The following is an 18349-nucleotide window of genomic DNA, read 5'->3' as shown; positions in this document are numbered from 1 at the left end:
GGTCTCCTATAGTATTCTTGCCAGCAAGTTGAAAAAGTATGGATTGGATGACTGGACTATAAGGTGGATAGATAGCTGGCTAGATCGTCGGGCTCAACGGGTAATGATCAATGGCTCAATGTCAAGTTGGCAGCCGGTATCAAGCGGAGTGCCCCAGAGGTCAGTCCTGGGGCCGGTTTTGATCAACATCTTCATTAATGATCTGGATAATGAGATGGATTGCACCCTCAGCAAGTTTGCAGATGACACTAAACTGGGGGAAGAGGTAGATACCCTGGAGGGTAGGGATTAGGGTCCAGAGTAACCTAGACAAATTGGAGGATTGGGCCAAAAGAAATCTGATGAGCTTCAACAAGGACAAGTGCAGAGTTCTGCACTTAGGATGGAAGAATCCCATGCACTGCTACAGGCTGGGGATCAACTGGCTAAGCAGCAGTTCTGCAGAAAAGGACCTGAGGGTACAGTGGACAAGAAGCTGGATATGAGTCAGCAGTGCGCCCTTGTTACCAAGAAGGCTAATGGCATATTGAGCTGCATTAGTAGGAGCATTGCCAGCAGATCGATGGAAGTGATTATTTGCCTCTATTTGGCACTGGTGTGGCCACATCTGGAGTATTACATCCAGTTTTGGGCTCCCACTACAGAAAGGATGTGGACAAATTGGAAATTCCAGCGGAGGGCAAAGAAAATGATTAGGGGGCTGGGGCACATGACTTATGAGGATAGGCTGAGGGAACTGGACTTATTTAGTCTGCAGAAGAGAAGAGTGAGGGGGAATTTGATAGCAGCCTTCAACTACCTGAAGGGGGGTTCCAGAGAGGATGGAGCTCAGCTGTTCTCAGTGGTGGCAGATGTCAGAACAAGGAGTAATGGTCTCAAGTTGCAGTGGGGGAGATTTAGGTTGGATATTAGGAAAAACTATTTCACTAGGAAGGTGGTGAGGCACTGGAATGGGTTACCTATGGAGGTGGTGGAATCTTTAGAGGTTTGTAACACTCAGCTTGACAACGCCCTGGCTTGGATGAGTTAGTTGGGGTGGGTCCTGCTTTGAGCATGGGGTTGGACTAGATGACCTCCTGAGGTCTCTTCCAACTCTAATCTTCTATGATTCTATGAAGGGCCTGGATACCAGTGGCAAGGTCCATGTCTGAAAGGAAAAGTCACAATCTCTTAACTAGATTCAGTGGTAAAAAGCTGATTGCGTTACTGGGGGTCTGAAATCACCACTAAGTTGCAACTTGCCGTAACAAATAGTGGACATACTCTCTCAGTCAAAGGCTTTGATAATACCTCCACCATCTCTTCCAGTGGTACCAGCATCACTTCAGTCTTGTCGGGATTGAGCTTCAATCAGCTTGTTTTTATTCATGCCCCAATCACAGCTGGATGCTGGCTGAGGCACTGAACTGCATTGTCCAAGTCAGACATGCAGGATTTGGTGTCATCAGCATACTTAAAACACCGCACCTCACACCTCTTTGCTAACCTTGACACTGTGTTGTGTTGATATTATGGACCAAATCCCCTTTTAGTGTAAACACCATTGACTTCAATAGAGCTGTGCCAACTGACACCAGCAGAGAATTTGTCCCTATCTCTCTGCCTCAGGACTGCTGACATTAATTATGTCATTTCTAATTATGAGAATCTATGAAACTTTTTTAATAAATCAGTCGCATTTGGGCAGACACCAAGGCTGGAAAATGTCAGAGTGACAAGCTATCAGTAACTAAATTAAAATGGAAACCGTTATTCAACCGTATTCAGTATTATTCAATGTAGTGGAAGGTATTGCTGCCAGAGCACTTTAATCTGCCAGTCCTTTTCATATGCAGCCATCGATACAGGATATAAATCCTAGTTTGTCCACAACCTTCCAACATTGGAAAATATAATGGGGCCCAATTCAGTTCTGTTGCACAGAAGTAACAACTACTGAATTCAGGGAGACTGAGAGCAAATGGAAACGCAGCTGGTTGAGAATTCATCAGCTGCAAGCGGTATTCAGTGCAATGTGTCTATAGTATACTGGGATATCTTAAAAATTAAATCTGCATACAATAGACCTTGGGTAAAATTTTCAAAAGCACCTAAGTGACTTAGGAGCCGAAGGCCAGATTTTCAAAGGTATTTAGATGCCTAAAAATGCAGATAGGCACCTACTGTGATTTTAAAAAATGCCAAAGCAGGTTAGGCACTTCACTCCCATTGATTTTCTGGTCAGATTTGCAAGTTCCACCAGATGCCTAATGCATCTTTAGACACCTAAATGTCTTTGAAAATCTAATCCTAAAGTGACTAAGAACCAGATCTGTAAAGGTACTTAGTGGGATTTACAAAAGCACCTAGGCACCATGCTTCCGTTGAGCTAGGCACCTAAATAGCTTTTAAAATCTGTCCCTTAGGAGCCTACGACTAATGGAAAGGCAGTGGGACTCAGGCTCCTACCGGCCTTAGTCTCTTTTGAAAAATAAGATGTAGGAGCTTTTTATCCTTTGGCTTTTCCACGGCATATGTACAAGCCATCACCAACACTGGCACTAGTTGCCGGTCTAACTGGCGGTCTGCTCGGCGAGGCCAAGGCCAGAATGGTCCTGGAGACTGAACTACCCTTTTTTACCCATAAATGACCATTCCAGGTCAGGGGGATGGGACAGTCATAGAATCATAGAATCATAGAATATCAGGGTTGGAAGGGACCCCAGAAGGTCATCTAGTCCAACCCCCTGCTCGAAGCAGGACCAGTTCCCAGTTAAATCATCCCAGCCAGGGCTTTGTCAAGCCTGACCTTAAAAACCTCTAAGGAAGGAGATTCTACCACCTCCCTAGGTAACGCATTCCAGTGTTTCACCACCCTCTTAGTGAAAAAGTTTTTCCTAATATCCAATCTAAACCTCCCCCACTGCAACTTGAAACCATTACTCCTCGTTCTGTCATCTGCTACCATTGAGAACAGTCTAGAGCCATCCTCTTTGGAACCCCCTTTCAGGTAGTTGAAAGCAGCTATCAAATCCCCCCTCATTCTTCTCTTCTGCAGGCTAAACAATCCCAGCTCCCTCAGCCTCTCCTCATAACTCATGTGTTCCAGTCCCCTAATCATTTTTGTTGCCCTTCGCTGGACTCTCTCCAATTTATCCACATCCTTCTTGAAGTGTGGGCCCAAAACTGGACACAGTACTCCAGATGAGGCCTCACCAATGTCGAATAGAGGGGAACGATCACGTCCCTCGATCTGCTCGCTATGCCCCTACTTATACATCCCAAAATGCCATTGGTCTTCTTGGCAACAAGGGCACACTGCTGACTCATATCCAGCTTCTCGTCCACTGTCACCCCTAGGTCCTTTTCCGCAGAACTGCTGCCTAGCCATTCGGTCCCTAGTCTGTAGCTGTGCATTGGGTTCTTCCGAAGAAGAAGTCTGAAGAAGCCGACACAATCTGGAGACTCTTGGACTCTCATTGCCTGTCCTGTCCCTGTTTGTTGATAAGAAGGGAGCTTCAGTCAGCCTGACATTTTTAAAAACAAGAACCAAGTTCCCTTTGATGATTTTAGAATGTGCTTTTCTTTGAAGCGCTGCTTAGTATGTAAAGTTCGCCACTCTCTGCTTTTATAAGCTCTTTTTATGGTAGCCACCTGCTCCACAACCAGATAATTAACCTTGCTATTTGTTCGGTGCCCTCAGGACACCTAACTCCCACTGCTGTCAATTATCAGACAACGCGGAGCCTGTAGTGATGGAAGCCTTTTCCTTGGCTCTGTTTCAGAGTAACAGCCGTGTTAGTCTGTATTTGCAAAAAGAAAAGGAGTACTTGTGGCACCTTAGAGACTAACCAATTTATTTGAGCATAAGCTTTCGTGAGCTACAGCTCACTTCATCGGATGCATACTGTGGAAAGTGTAGAAGATCTTTTTATATACACACAAAGCATGAAAAAATACCTCCTCCCACCCCACTCTCCTGCTGGTAATAGCTTAGCTAAAGTGATCACTCTCCTTACAATGTGTATGATAATCAAGTTGGGCCATTTCCAGCACAAATCCAGGTTTTCTCACTCCCCCCCCCCTCCCCACCACACACACACACAAACCCACTGTCCTGCTAGTAATAGCTTATCTAAAGTGACCATTCTCCTTACAATGTGTATGATAATCAAGGTGGGCCATTTCCAGCACAAATCCAGGGTTTAACAAGAACGTCTGAGGGGGTAAGGGGGTAGGAAAAAACAAGGGGAAATAGGTTACCTTGCATAATGACTTAGCCATTCCCAGTCTCTATTCAAGCCTAAGTTAATTATATCCAATTTGCAAATGAATTCCAATTCAACAGTTTCTTGCTGGAGTCTGGATTTGAAGTTTTTTTGTTGTAATATAGCAACTTTCATGTCTGAAATCGTGTGACCAGAGAGATTGAAGTGTTCTCCGACTGGTTTATGAATGTTATAATTCTTGACATCTGATTTGTGTCCATTTATTCTTTTACGTAGAGACTGTCCAGTTTGACCAATGTACATGGCAGAGGGGCATTGCTGGCACATGATGGCATATATCACATTGGTGGATGTGCAGGTGAACGAGCCTCTGATAGTGTGGCTGATGTTATTAGGCCCTGTGATGGTGTCCCTGAATAGATATGTGGGTACAGTTGGCAACGGGCTTTGTTGCAAGGATAGGTTCCTGGGTTAGTGGTTCTGTTGTGTGGTATGTGGTTGCTGGTGAGTATTTGCTTCAGATTGGGGGGGCTGTCTGTAGGCAAGGACTGGCCTGTCTCCCAAGATTTGTGAGAGTGTTGGGTCATCCTTCAGGATAGGTTGTAGAAAATCTTAATAATGCGTTGGAGGGGTTTTAGTTGGGGGCTGAAGGTGACGGCTAGTGGCGTTCTGTTATTTTCTTTGTTAGGCCTGTCCTGTAGTAGGAGACTTCTGGGAACTCTTCTGGCTCTATCAATCTGTTTCTTCACTTCCGCAGGTGGGTATTGTAGTTGTAAGAATGCTTGATAGAGATCTTGTAGGTGTTTCTCTCTGTCTGAGGGGTTGGAGGAAATGCGGTTGTATCGCAGAGCTTGGCTGTAGACGATGAACCGTGTGGTGTGGTCAGGGTGAAAGCTGGAGGCATGTAGGTAGGAATAGCGGTCAGTAGGTTTCCGGTATAGAGTGGTGTTTGTGACCATCGTTTATTAGCACTGTAGTGTCCAGCAAGTGGATCTCTTGTGTGGACTGGACCAGGCTGAGGTTGATGGTGGGATGGAAATTGTTGAAATCATGGTGGAATTCCTCAAGGGCTTCTTTTCCATGGGTCCAGATGATGAAGATGTCATCAATGAAGTGCAAGTAGAGTAGGGGCGTTAGGGGACGAGAGCTGAGGAAGCGTTGTTCTAAGTCAGCCATAAAAATGTTGGCATACTGTGGAGCCATGCGGGTACCCATAACAGTGCCGCTGATCTGAAGGTATACATTGTTCCCAAATGTAAAATAGTTATGGGTAAGGACAAAGTCACAAAGTTCAGCCACCAGGTTAGCCGTGACATTATCGGGGATAGTGTTCTTGACGGCTTGTAGTCCATCTTTGTGTGGAATGTTGGTGTAGAGGGCTTCTACATCCATAGTGGCCAGGATGGTGTTATCAGGAAGATCACTGATGGATTGTAATTTCCTCAGGAAGTCAGTGGTGTCTCGAAGATAGCTGGGAGTGCTGGTAGCGTAGGGCCTGAGGAGGGAGTCTACATAGCCAGACAATCCTGCTGTCAGGGTGCCAATGCCTGAGATGATGGGGCACGCAGGATTTCCAGGTTTATGGATCTTGGGTAGTAGATAGAATATCCCAGGTCGGGGTTCCAGGGGTGTGTCTGTGTGGATTTGATTTGTGTGTGGGGGGGAGAGGGGGTAAGAAAACCTAGATTTGTGCTGGAAATGGCCCAACTTGATTATCATACACATTGTAAGGAGAGTGATCACTTTAGATAAGCTATTACCAGCAGGAGAGTGGGGTGGGAGGAGGTATTTTTTCATGCTGTGTGTGTATATAAAAAGATCTTGTACACTTTCCACAGTATGCATCCAATGAAGTGAGCTGTAGCTCACGAAAGCTTATGCTCAAATAAATTGGTTAGTCTCTAAGGTGCCACAAGTACTCCTTTTCTTTTTTCCTTGACTCTGTCACACTGACACACACGGCACTTGGGAAATTTAACTATCTAATACAGTTTGCCTGTTGGAGAAAATCCTTCACAACTTTTTAAAAGAAATCTAGAGTGAAAAGTCAGGTCCTGGACCCATGGCTAGAGTGAGGAGTCAAAGCAGAAAAGAAGTAGGTCAATGGTTAACTTGCTTGGTATTCTGATTTGCTGTGTGGCTTTTTAAAAAAGATCTTACTAGATAATTGCTGTGAGCAGTATTTTGGTGAAGGAGCAGTTTCCCCAACCCAACATCTCAGGTTTGTCTTGCATGTTTCTCCCAGGCAGCTATGCTGAAGGGATCACAACAAAAGAGCTAACTTCCTGTGATTGGAATCTCTCACCCCACCACTTCAAGAGCCTAACCTAGCAGTCCTTACACAGGCGAAGCTCACTTTGAAGTCAGTTTTGTCTGAGTTAGAGTCTGATCCATAGTCTATTGAAGTCAAGGGAAAGTCTCCCAGCCCAGCTCCACAGACTTGTGCTAACAGGACTCAGTCCAGTGAGCTAAAAATAGGTGTGTAGCTGTTGTGGCTCAGGCTGGAGTTTGGGCTCTGAAGTCTGGAGGCGGGGAGGGAGAGGGAGGATGTGCTTCAGAGCCCAAGCTGCAATGTCAAAGCACCGTCTGTACAGCTATTTTTGCACACTAGTGCAAGCCCCGTTAGCACAAGTCTGTGGGCCCGGACTGGAAGGCTCACTCCTGATGCAGTGAAGACATACCTATATTGCCTTGAGTGGGCTTTGACTCAGAGCCTTAGTGAGGAAGGACGAAAGGCCCACTGGACTGGGACTCAGAAATCTGAGTTCACAGTTACCATCTCTGCCACAGAATCTATGTGGCTTTGGGCAAGTCACTTAATCTGTGTGCCCCATCTATAGAATTAAGATAGTATTTTTATTCTACATAGTAGAAGAAATGCTGAAGTATTAAGAGGTGACACAATAGGTTACGGGCCAGTTACACCTCATCTTTTGTGCTGATTTGTTTTCAATCACAAAATGTTGCTTTAAACATCATGGGTATCCTTGCAATGTGATCAGCCCAGTGAGCAGAAAAGAAAGTGGGGAGAAAAAAGTTCCCATCATTTCAAATTTTTTTCTCTTACTCCAGATGTTCCACTCTCCGCTCATGAGGTAAACCACTCACCTTGGAAATGAACTTTAGAAACAAACAACCTGATCTGTCTATCTCTGGGACCTCCCAGAAAAGTAAATGGTCCTGTTATTTTCTGTGACTATTTGCTCCTCCTGCTTGGTGAAGATGGAAGAAAATGGTGTGATTGGAACATTTTTTTTGGAGAATTTGTTAGCGTGAAAGCCAGGGTTGATCCACCTCTCCAGGTTGGAAACCCAAGTGCAACCTATGGATAGTAGAGGATGATCAATCCAGATAGTCTTTCATTTGCAATTTATTTCCCATTGTCTAAATTTTTTTTTCTGAATACATTTGGCCTTCATATTTACACAGCAGATCACCTAGTGTGCTGAGTGAAAGTAGCAGCTTATCTGGCAGCCAGTAGGGAACATACTTGGTTTATGCTGTGCATCCCTCTGGCTTTGAAAATGGCGTCATGCTATGAGTATTTTTCAGGAATTATATCACAGGGGGAAAAAATACTGACCAATCCATTTTTTATACACAGGGTCAACATTACGAAGAGGAAAAAAGGGCTTTAAGCCATGAAATAATAGCGCTCAATAATCATTTAATAGAAGCCAAGGTGACAATAGATAAGTTATCAGAAGATAATGTAAGTATTTAATTATGGATACGTCTCAAGATTATGTGTGAAAGTGAATTAGGCAATACATTTTATATGTAATTATAGAATCATTACCTATTATTTACAGTAAATGTGACTTGTCAATTCTAGGATCAGAAACATTACTATGTTTGGAATTTCTTTCACTGTATAATTTTAGCTTTTCTTACAATTCAGTTACTGTGTTGGTGTGACTGTTCCTTCAGGTTTTTCCTCTATGCAAAAAATTATAAGGATTTAGGGACACTAAATTTAAACAAAGCTATAATGCAGCTTTCTAAATACTTTTAAAAGGTGTTATTCTGCTATTGGGTTTTATGTAAGATTCAGCGGAGGTCACTGGGCAGACTGATGGAAGCATATGTCCCTTGGTACTGTATGGTGAAGGTCCTGCATTGCACATGAGCATCAAAGAGAATTCTACAGATGATTATGGTCTCGATATATGGCCCTAAATGTTGCTACCTTTCATTTGATCTTTTCATCTCACAAAAGGGATCAGATCAGCCAATCCTTACTCATTGGAATGGGACTCCTAGCATTAGTAAGCGCTGTTCGCACAAGGAATGGTTGCAGGACTGACCCACCTTAGACCCAGAATTTAGGTTTTCCCCTGCTAGCTCATGGTGTAGTGTTGTACCTATCTCTGTATGAAATGAAACATGAAATGTCCTTTGCAACTGTCATGCATCTCATTAAATATTGCTGAAAATTATCATGCATTTTGAAACTGGCAAACAAGCTCATGAAATTGTTCTCCTGTACAAACTTCAAAGTATCTGGCAGAGACAGACAGATTGCATGTGTTTAGTTCATTATAATCCCACTCCCCAGATGGAGATATTAAAAAAAATACTTATACTAGAGAAGGCATTCTAGTCTTTTTAGGACATTCTTGTATGGTCCCATATGTGTACTTATGAACCCTTAGTCATATTTGAGAGTATCTTATTCCACAAATAGCCCCATTAAGTTTAATAGGAGCACTCATACAAGTAACATCTTACTAATGGGAGCAAGGAGTTCAAAATGTGGCCCTTAATTTGTACCGCAATAAGGGTGTCAGAAAAATGGAATACATTTGTTATTCCCACTATTCTAATACCTGTAACTAAAAGAACCCTGTAAGTGCAATAGGCTTAATTCTGGTTACAAGTATAGTGATGTAAATATGGTGTAATTCCATTGAAGTCAATGGAATTTTTCCAGATTTACACTGGTATAAATGAAATTGGGTAAACATCTGCCCACAGTTATACCCCTGCAACTCCACTGACATCCATGGGATTGCATGAGAGCAGGATTTGATCCCACATGTGAACCAATTGCAGTTTTCAATTGTGGTGATTTAAAAATAGTCATATTGGATTGAACTAGAATATGGAGCATCCTCCAAGAAGCTGTTGTTGTTGTTATCACTATTATTATTCAGTATTTGTATTATATCAGAGCCTATAGGCCCCAGACAAGACTGAGGCCTGTACTCATCTCCTCATACCTGAGGAGTCACGTTGGGCAAAATCCTGCCCTCTGATAATGGAGCTGCATTGGTGAACCTCAGGGATGAATTTGGTCCAGTGTACTGTGCTCAAGAACTACCACATAGATCTTCCATATTATACATAATTGTTAACTAGAGAAGCTGTTGAGCACCTTATGAGACAAAGAGCATATCCTTGCCCTGCTGACATTTCTTAAATGGATGATATTTCCCCCCACACTATGGGGATCACTAGTGAACAATACCTTAAATTCAGAAAATATGTGATGGAATATGAGACACCCTCCGATGCCACTTATTGATTATTGCTCTACTTGCTGCACTCTTGGCTTGTTCGCATCCAGATTAATATTGTGTTCAAAGAGATGATTGATCCCAGTCAGATAGTGTATCCCATCATGCTGGGGATAAGGTACATCCACTACATTCAACTAATGCAATTTTCTACATACATTCTTCATACATTTTTTTGAAGATGTTTAATATAAAAAAAAGTCTCAAAAATGTGTTCTACACTTTCTATGGCCATGTCTTCATAGACAGTAAAGCAGCCAGTCTTGAAATAAGGGATGAGACATAGGAACGATTTCATTCTTGAGTGCCAAATTGTGCCATTAGGAATCTAAAGTAGCTGTCTTTGGTTTTATATTGTGCAGCAATATGCTGGAAGTATGATACGTACGTAAAATTTGCCAGAACCATATGCACATGCAACAGAGATTTTGTTTTTAAATTAAATGTTTGGATTCCTACTGTTTGCATCTGTTTTCCAGAGTCAGGGTCTGAGTCACTAACATCCAATTAAAAACAGAATTACCTGGTAACTGTTGTTTACATATATATATATATATATATATATATATATATATATATATATATATATATTTGAGGTAGAAAGTGAGAGGTATATAGAAAGCCAAATAAAATAAAATAAAATAAAGCATCATAGTTTGCAAATATTGTTTAAGGGCATTTGAGTCTGCCAATGTAGATCCAACAGGACCAAAGAAAATCTACTTTGGCTTTTCCCACATTCATAGCAAGGTGATCCCAGGAGCTTCTTGTGGAACTGATTCTGCATATTAGCTATATTTTCTCAAAAGAGGTATTCAGAAAAGAGACTTTTCCCCCTTGTTCTTTTATAGAAAATTGACGTTTTTTTAAGAGAATAAATAAAAAGGAGAAGTCTGCGTGCAATGAAATTACAGAATTAGCACCCAGAAAAACAAATGAAGCTGTTTTAGTCACAAATATGTTTTCTCTCTAAACATTATAAAATGTTTACAAGTTTTACATGGCCTGGCGTCTGTAGGGTTCTTAATCCTTTCTGTGACACATCTTTGCACAACTATAAGGCTTACTTCTGAAAATAAGCTTCATCAGTAATCACACCTTAACAGAGTGGAACATTGCATAGGTTGTATATCAGTGGCCCTATAGATGCTGCATCAGAGGATAGTCGTGTGCTAAAATAGTACAAAGCAAGACTGAATATGGAGTTAAGCACAGATTTCTGTTCTGGATTCCCCCACTAAACAGGCTGAACGAGCCAATCAGCACAGAAAGAACATAACTAACCCATTTATTTCTCCTCAGTGTGAAATCCTCTTGCTACTTCCTGGTTCATTAAATGTAGTGCAGAATGCAACGAAATTGCAAATATCTTAAGTCTCATTGCAAGCCATAGTATTTGATGTCACCAAATGAGGCATTTTGGGATATCTTTAGTGAACCAGGAAGAACCAAGGGGAATTCACACAAGGAAGAAAGAGACAACAAAAATTTTTAAAAAACGTTAAAACAATATCTATGATGAATTCCCCCCTACAACCTGATGAGACTATTCTAAGTATCTCTAAAATGGTATGTAAGTGATTTGGAGGGATATTCAGTACAGAATATTTATGCTTAAGTCAAATTTCCTTTTCATTGTAGAGTTCACCTTTATTATAGAACTCAGTCTCTCAGGCATGCTTACTATGTAATGCTGAGTTCCCCATGGTAAGTATTCACCCAATATGCTAAGTTGCAGACTAGTGTTTTTTAAGTAATACAGTTTAAAATTTCTCTTTCTGGTCCATTTTTCCCTCCAACATTTCCTTTGACAACCAGTAAAGCAACATTTCAGGAGCATGTAAGAAAAACAGAAACCTAATGAATTAGAAAAATAAAATGTGCTCTGCATTTTCCCAGGGTAAAACATACAAAGTTTGTCCAGAAATGGGAACAAGAATCAAAGCCTTAGGTTAGTTGCAAGCCATAAAAATCAGGCTTTTTTTGTTTTTTAGGAGCTCTATAGAAAGGACTGCAATTTAGCTGCTCAGCTGCTCCAGGGCAGCAAGAATTACGACAGGGCACATAAGCTTTCTGAGGTAATGTGATCAAACTTAATGAATATGCAAAGAAATAATGTTTCTTGGAAAACAGAATATTCATGCGTGATCAATCCCCAAACCTGTTTGCCTTTATAGCTCTGATTTTTTTCTCCTTTAAGAAACAGAAAGGGATGTATATATCTGTCGGTTTTCTGTACAGCTGAGCAGAGGTGCTGGAACTAATGGTGCTGAAGGCACGGCAGCACCCCCTGGCTTGAAGTGGTTTCCATCATATACAGGATTTACAGTTTTGTTCAATGGCTCTCAGCACCCCCACTATACAAATTGTTCCAACACCACTTCAGCTGAGGGAATTGTTAACAAAATCCCAGCTTCAGATGAAATGGATGATATATTCTTTTCCGAAAGCGCTGGTATGGATTGGAATGGGCCTGCATTGATCTTGTGCAAAAAGAAAAATGTTAGCATAATCAAAGCGCTAAGAATGTTCAGGCCACTATAATGTAAAATGATAAAAGAAACAATGAGATCCTGCTGGCATCAAGGTGTCTTTCCATCAAGGTGTCTTTCCAGGATCAGTTTTCCCCATTAAGCTATTTCCCAGCACCTGCAACTATATTCCAAAAATCAATTTTAAAACAAGCTAATGGGAAAGGATATCTTTTTCTAAGGCAAACAGAAAACCCTCTTTGATTTCCAGAGTGTAAACTTTGGTTAAATTAGACTTATCCCTAAACTTTCCAAGCAGCAGAAGTTAGAGAAACTGACCCTTTCAAGTTGAGGCAAATGGTTTAAAAAATCATGATTAGGGCTGTATTTGTGTCATGGCATGGAACAAATCATAGCAAAACATAAGGAAAAAAATATGAACATTTAGCCACATGCCCACAACCTAAGGTGAAATCCTGGCCCCAATCACTAAAGTCAATGAGATTGTCATTGACTTCAGTGGTGACAGGATTTCACCCCAGGGTTTTAAATCATCTCATGACCTCTGAGACACTGTCGGCCTGATCCTACTCTCACTGAGATCAATGGGATTTAACAGGCACTGGATCAGGCACTCACCGGTCTATTCTTCATTCTTATGGATGGGTATCTCAATGCAGGAGATTGGTCTTTTTCTAGACCAACTTTTGGAACGGTCTTACACTGGGCAGCACCGCCAAGATGTATGTTTGTATGGCAGACGTTATTGCTACTAACACACCAACTTCTTCTAGCAGTTTCATTAGCACAGTGCTCTCAAATTGCCTCATTTATGCAGTTCTTTGATAGACTAGCGCAAAACTAAATACTAAATGTACTCACTATTTCAATATCAGTATAATGCTGACAGATATTAAATACATCTGGTAACTGAGGCTGCCTGGTCAATAAGGACAATGATTTATTGGAACAGAGGCAGAGCTTCCAAATTCTCCAATGTCCTGATCCTGCAAATGATTGCAGCTGAGAACAATGTGGTAAGCACTGTATATGGTCCCAAGCATTTCCAGGTCTGGGCCCCACATATACCCAACACTTACTGAAAAGTATCCAGGGTGGTGTGTTGTGGTGGAGGCTTTGTTGGTTGGTTAGTTGGGTTTTTGTTTGTTTTTCCCCTCCTAGTTTCCAAAAGCTCTGTCATCTATTCAGCTGAAGAGGCAAATATTCCATTTATCACTGCAAGCATTTATTACTCAGCAACTCTGAGTATATTGTGAGGAACAATTATTTCTTTAAAAAGATGAAATAAGTGGATTCATTGCAAAACATTGAATACCTTGACAAATCCATGAACAAGCAATTTTAGATGACACAAGAATGTGAGCTGTGGTATGGCGTACCACTAACATGATATCAATACCGTTTTAGTAATTCCAGCCTCAGTGAATGATAGCCAAAAAGGGGTCAATAGTTCTTTTTTTCCTTAAAATACTTCAGGATATAAATATATAAATAATGCATAAAATAGATCAAACAGTAGTGTAATTATTGCAGTATGCTCTCACAAAAATGGCACCTATCCAGCATAGTAGTTTCACGCTAAATGATCCATTTATTTTGCAATAGTAACCACACCTTTATGGTGATTTACATGATCTTATTTTACAACTTGTTCGTTCAATCTTTGTTGCATCTGTAATTATTATTACTAATATTTCTATCTGCCAGAGTAACAGCAATATTACAGACCTTATTTCAAATGGAGGATACATGCATTAAATTAACAACATGTGAATTAACTTAAAATATCATGGAAGGTGTATAGATTAAAAAGGACGGTCATCTTACGCCAAACTAACAGGCTTGCCATTTCACATCACATCATATTTTGAATGCTTTAAGGTCTCTGGGTTAAACCAAGTATAAAAGCTCACAAGTGAAGCTGGAAAATGAGGAACCATATATTATACAATGTGGAATCATTATCCACAGTGCTCACTCTTAAAAGCTTTTTGCCATAGAGTAATAGGGATGCTTACTTCAATATTTGCAGTACTCTTTATGCTACTGTAGGAAATACAGCTATTTATTTAGTAATGATCTTATGTAATGATATAATGCAACTGGTAAGCTTTTAAGAGTGACCACTGTATAACTGATATAAAGGAGCAGAAGAATTTTATTTCTGGTATTTGGTCGTGGTTGTAAAAAAGTATGGGTGAATAGTGATGGATGAATCTCAAAAGGTTCAGTGTTTGGGGGTCAAGTACGAATCCAAGGGCTAGATTCTTAGTTGGTATAAACTGGCACAGCTCATTGACATCAATGGAGCTACAATGATTTACACCTTGTACACACTGAAATAAATAATACTGTCTAGTCCACTCATTCACCTGTGTTCCATAAGCGCAGCTAGACACCATTAATGACTTTCTTCCTATTTTCCTTCCCCCTACCACTTCTCTATGTTACAGCTGCCATCTGACTTTCAGGAGAGAGTCAGCCTCCATCTGGAAAAGCACGGATGCAGCCTTTCTGTACCCTTGTGTCACACATCATTTGCTGACAACATACCAACTTGCGTCATCGCTAAGGTACTGGAGAAACCAGACCCAAACAGCTTGTCTTCACATTTGTCAAGTACATCTGCAAGGGATCACTCTTTTCAAGATTCTGTTGGGAAGCTTGGCCAAAGGCCCCAATATAAGTCTGACATCTACTGCAGTGACACTGCCCTTTATTGCCCTGAGGAGAGGAGGAGGGAGAGGAGACAAAGTGTTGATATGCAAGTAAAAGATGTGGGGTTTTTGAGGTCCCAGAACTCTACTGACAGCACTGTAGAAGAAGATGGCTTCCATTCTAGCTTCTCTCATGAAGCCTTCCCGGAATATGTTACCTCTTTACCAACCTCAAGCTCCTACTCCAGTTTCAGCGTTACCTCTGAGGAAAAAGAGAATGCCCAGGCCAGCACTCTGACTGCCTCCCAGCAAGCAATCTACCTGGGCAGCAGAGATGAAATGTTTGAAAGAAAGTCATGTTCTAGTTATGAACATCAGGGAAGTCCTAGGTTTGCCAAGTCGAAGTCCGTACAGCAAATGGAACTTGCTGATAACAATGAGAACTCTCCCACTTTTACTAGGACTCTGCCACCTTATGCTAATGAGCCTTTTCATTTCTCAGCCATAACGACGCAACAGGCATTGGCAACTCAGAAAATGCGTAACGACTGCATGAGCACCCATCTTTCAGAAGAAGACTTACCCGGGCGGTGGAGGCAGCTGAGCGTAGAGGACATTGGTGCATATTCTTATAGGAACGCTGGCAGACTATCACCCTGTAGCTTTTCGGAGCAGTACTACAGCAGCCCTGTAAAAAAAACAGAGAGCCGAACAAGCCCCATCTATGCTGGTTACAAAGGAGATAGCTTCTCAGAGGGAGAAGATATCTGTCCAAATAGACTTGTGGATTCTTGCTTCCTCAGAACAGACAGTGGCCTGAACATTGACATCTGCACTAGCTGTAAACAGGACAAGTTGCCCACTTACAAAACAAAAGAACCAAGAGACCCAAAAAATGACAGGATCACAATGCAGTTGTGCAGTAGCAAAAATATCGAGAGTAGCCCCGTGTTGAAAAGAGAATACGTTGATGTAAGCCCAAACAGCTCAGCAGAATCCCTCAATCAGAGTTCAATGGAGGCTTCAGAGATCCATCAGTCTTCCAAGGAGCAAGGAAGCCATTCAGGTCTTCACAGCAAACAGCAGCAGTTTCAACGGACTGGGAGTACGGGTTTGAGTCGGAAGGACAGTCTTACAAAAGCACAGTTATATGGAACCCTTCTAAATTAAATAGCTTCCAAAACCGCAATAAGAAAAAAACAAACAACGTTTGACATTTCTTTTGAATGACAGGGTTCTAAGAAACAGGATTATTATAAAGTATATATTCAAAATGGTACTGTATGTTTAAAACAACAATCTGTACAAAACCATTGCACAGCATTTTTCACACAACATCCTTTCCCCCTGGAAGATCATCCTTTCCCCCCTTTTATAAACCTGAAATATTTTTATAATCAAAATGGTATTTATTAGATTATCCTTAATCTAAGCTATTTGAGCAGCAACCTTTTTCCTTCAAGCAGGTTTCTTATTTATTTTTGTGCATGAGGCCATCAGTGCCTGTACTCTTGGAGGAAGAGGGTAAAATCATCCTTGTGATGACAAAAGTCAAACCCACTCGATAAGATACCATCAACTCTGTGTCAAGTGAAGCTGAAGTGTATGAAAATGGTGAATTTAAAGAAGTATATTTTTAAATGAGAACAGAAATGAACCCTAAGTTCTTTCATACAAATGTATTTGAGTGAAAAATGTACACACAAAATAATACAGTTATTTTCTTCTTTTATTCCATTGTGTTTCTGCTTTCCTACTTTCCCTTGTATACTACCTCAAAGTAATTGAGGGTTTCTTGGTCACATATTTTCTGTAGGCTTGCATTTATATTGTCTAAAATGCATGAAGTGTCATAATTAGTACTGTATTTTGCATTACTTAATAAAAGACACCAGTGGAAATATTTTGATTTTGTCCTCTTTAAAATATATCCTGGGGGATGCAATTATTCACAGTTGTTCTCTGTGGGATCAATCCTGAAAGGGGTTCCCCACTAAATTCAGTGGGAGTTGAGGGCACCCAGCACCCTGCTGGGGTTACTCAACACCTTAAAGTATCAGAGAATCAGGCCCTATTTAACCCTAAAGAAGGAAAATCTCCAGATAATATAAAATCCAATAAATGTATGCCTCACCAGTTGCTTTTGTGGCACTCTCTCTTTGTTTTCCTTTTTTAATTATAAGAATGAAAATCTCAGGCACAGATGAGTTATTCCACAAAATAGGGATGACTGCAGCAAGGGTGATTTCATTATAAGCAGCAGAAAACGGCCTGAAAGAGGACAAGACAAAACAGCTGTGGGAGAGGATGTACACGCTGAGGAGGAGAATTTGGTCCTTAATATTCATTTGAATTGTACAAATAGGATTTGATGGATAGTGCAGTGTGCACTGATAATGAGTTAGTGGTGAAAACCAACCCCGCCCCCCCCTTCAAACACCTACTTCAGTAATTACGACTTTCTCAAACCAATTCCTTTGGGGATGGCATGTTCCATGACTGGATGCAACCCAAAGGTAATATTTTTTTCTTGTGTGGTTCAGTATTTTTCAAAGATAGAAACATTTAAAGACATACAGTAAAATCCTGGCTCATTGAAGTCAATGGGAGTTTTGCCATTGACTTCAATGGAGCCAGGATTTCACTCGTAATTTTTGCATTTGTCCCTAAGAATTTTCTTTTTGTTGCAATCCCTCCACTTAACAATGTACTGTTCATAGAGTAGCAGAAGGGAGATAGAAGAAACAAGAAGAGGAAAAGGATTCATGAAAGTGGGTCCCATGGACTTCACCTTCATCTTTAATGGAAGTACTCATGGAATAAGATATGACTCGATGCTGTAGTAAGGGTGGCAGAATATGGCTCTATGTCCTTATGTCAACCAGTCATATCCACGGACTTCATCTCATATGGTTTATAACCCCACACACTTTTATGGTGCCCCTGAATAGAGGACCCTTATTTAGTGTAATATAGGCCCAATACCCAATGTGCTAAGAGTGGAAAGCTAAAATACTTCTCGGGTAACTTAACTAATGATGGGTTTCAGAGTAACAGCCGTGTTAGTCTGTATTCGCAAAAAGAAAAGGAGTACTTGTGGCACCTTAGAGACTAACCAATTTATTTGAGCATGAGCTTTTGTGAGCTACAGCTCACTTCATCGGATGTAATTCATATTACATACTAGAAGAAAATATTGTCTCGGCTGGCTGAAAACTGATGAGTCACTCAAGGCCAGGTTTTCAAGCAGGCAGCACCAACAGACCTCATTGTTCTCAGCTCTATAAAACTGCCCCTTATTTATGTGCCTAAGTATTTGCTGAGCTCTTTAGAAAATCTGGCACTAAGTTCCCATTGTTCTTTGAAGGTCAAGAATATTGCTGTTGGGGGCTGTCATATCTTGCCACCTTTACTCATATTGAGTAGCACCTTATTCTGAGAATAGACCTATTGAAGTCCACCGAATTGCTCAT

The 18349-nt window shown here is 41.0% G+C and overlaps 1 protein-coding gene across 6 annotated transcripts in view; it reads left to right on the top strand.

The window, feature by feature from the left end:
- BEGAIN (brain enriched guanylate kinase associated) overlaps positions 1 to 16723 on the top strand; it is a 266126-nt gene extending 249403 nt beyond the window's left edge. For 4 of the 6 annotated variants that reach the window (XM_073350727.1, XM_073350723.1, XM_073350724.1 and 1 more), the window contains 3 exons: positions 7813 to 7920; positions 11722 to 11805; positions 14673 to 16723. In XM_073350727.1, the coding sequence (XP_073206828.1) occupies positions 7813 to 7920; positions 11722 to 11805; positions 14673 to 16046 (1566 nt within the window). In that variant the 3' untranslated portion in view covers positions 16047 to 16723. The remainder of the gene's footprint in view (positions 1 to 7812; positions 7921 to 11721; positions 11806 to 14672) is intronic. The other 2 variants (XM_073350728.1, XM_073350725.1) reach the window with 1 other exon arrangement.
- The last annotated feature ends 1626 nt before the right edge of the window (positions 16724 to 18349 follow it).

This window comes from Lepidochelys kempii, chromosome 6 (assembly GCF_965140265.1).
Source record: "Lepidochelys kempii isolate rLepKem1 chromosome 6, rLepKem1.hap2, whole genome shotgun sequence".
NCBI lineage: Eukaryota > Metazoa > Chordata > Testudines > Cheloniidae > Lepidochelys > Lepidochelys kempii.
This window is presented reverse-complemented; position numbering and strand designations above follow the sequence as displayed.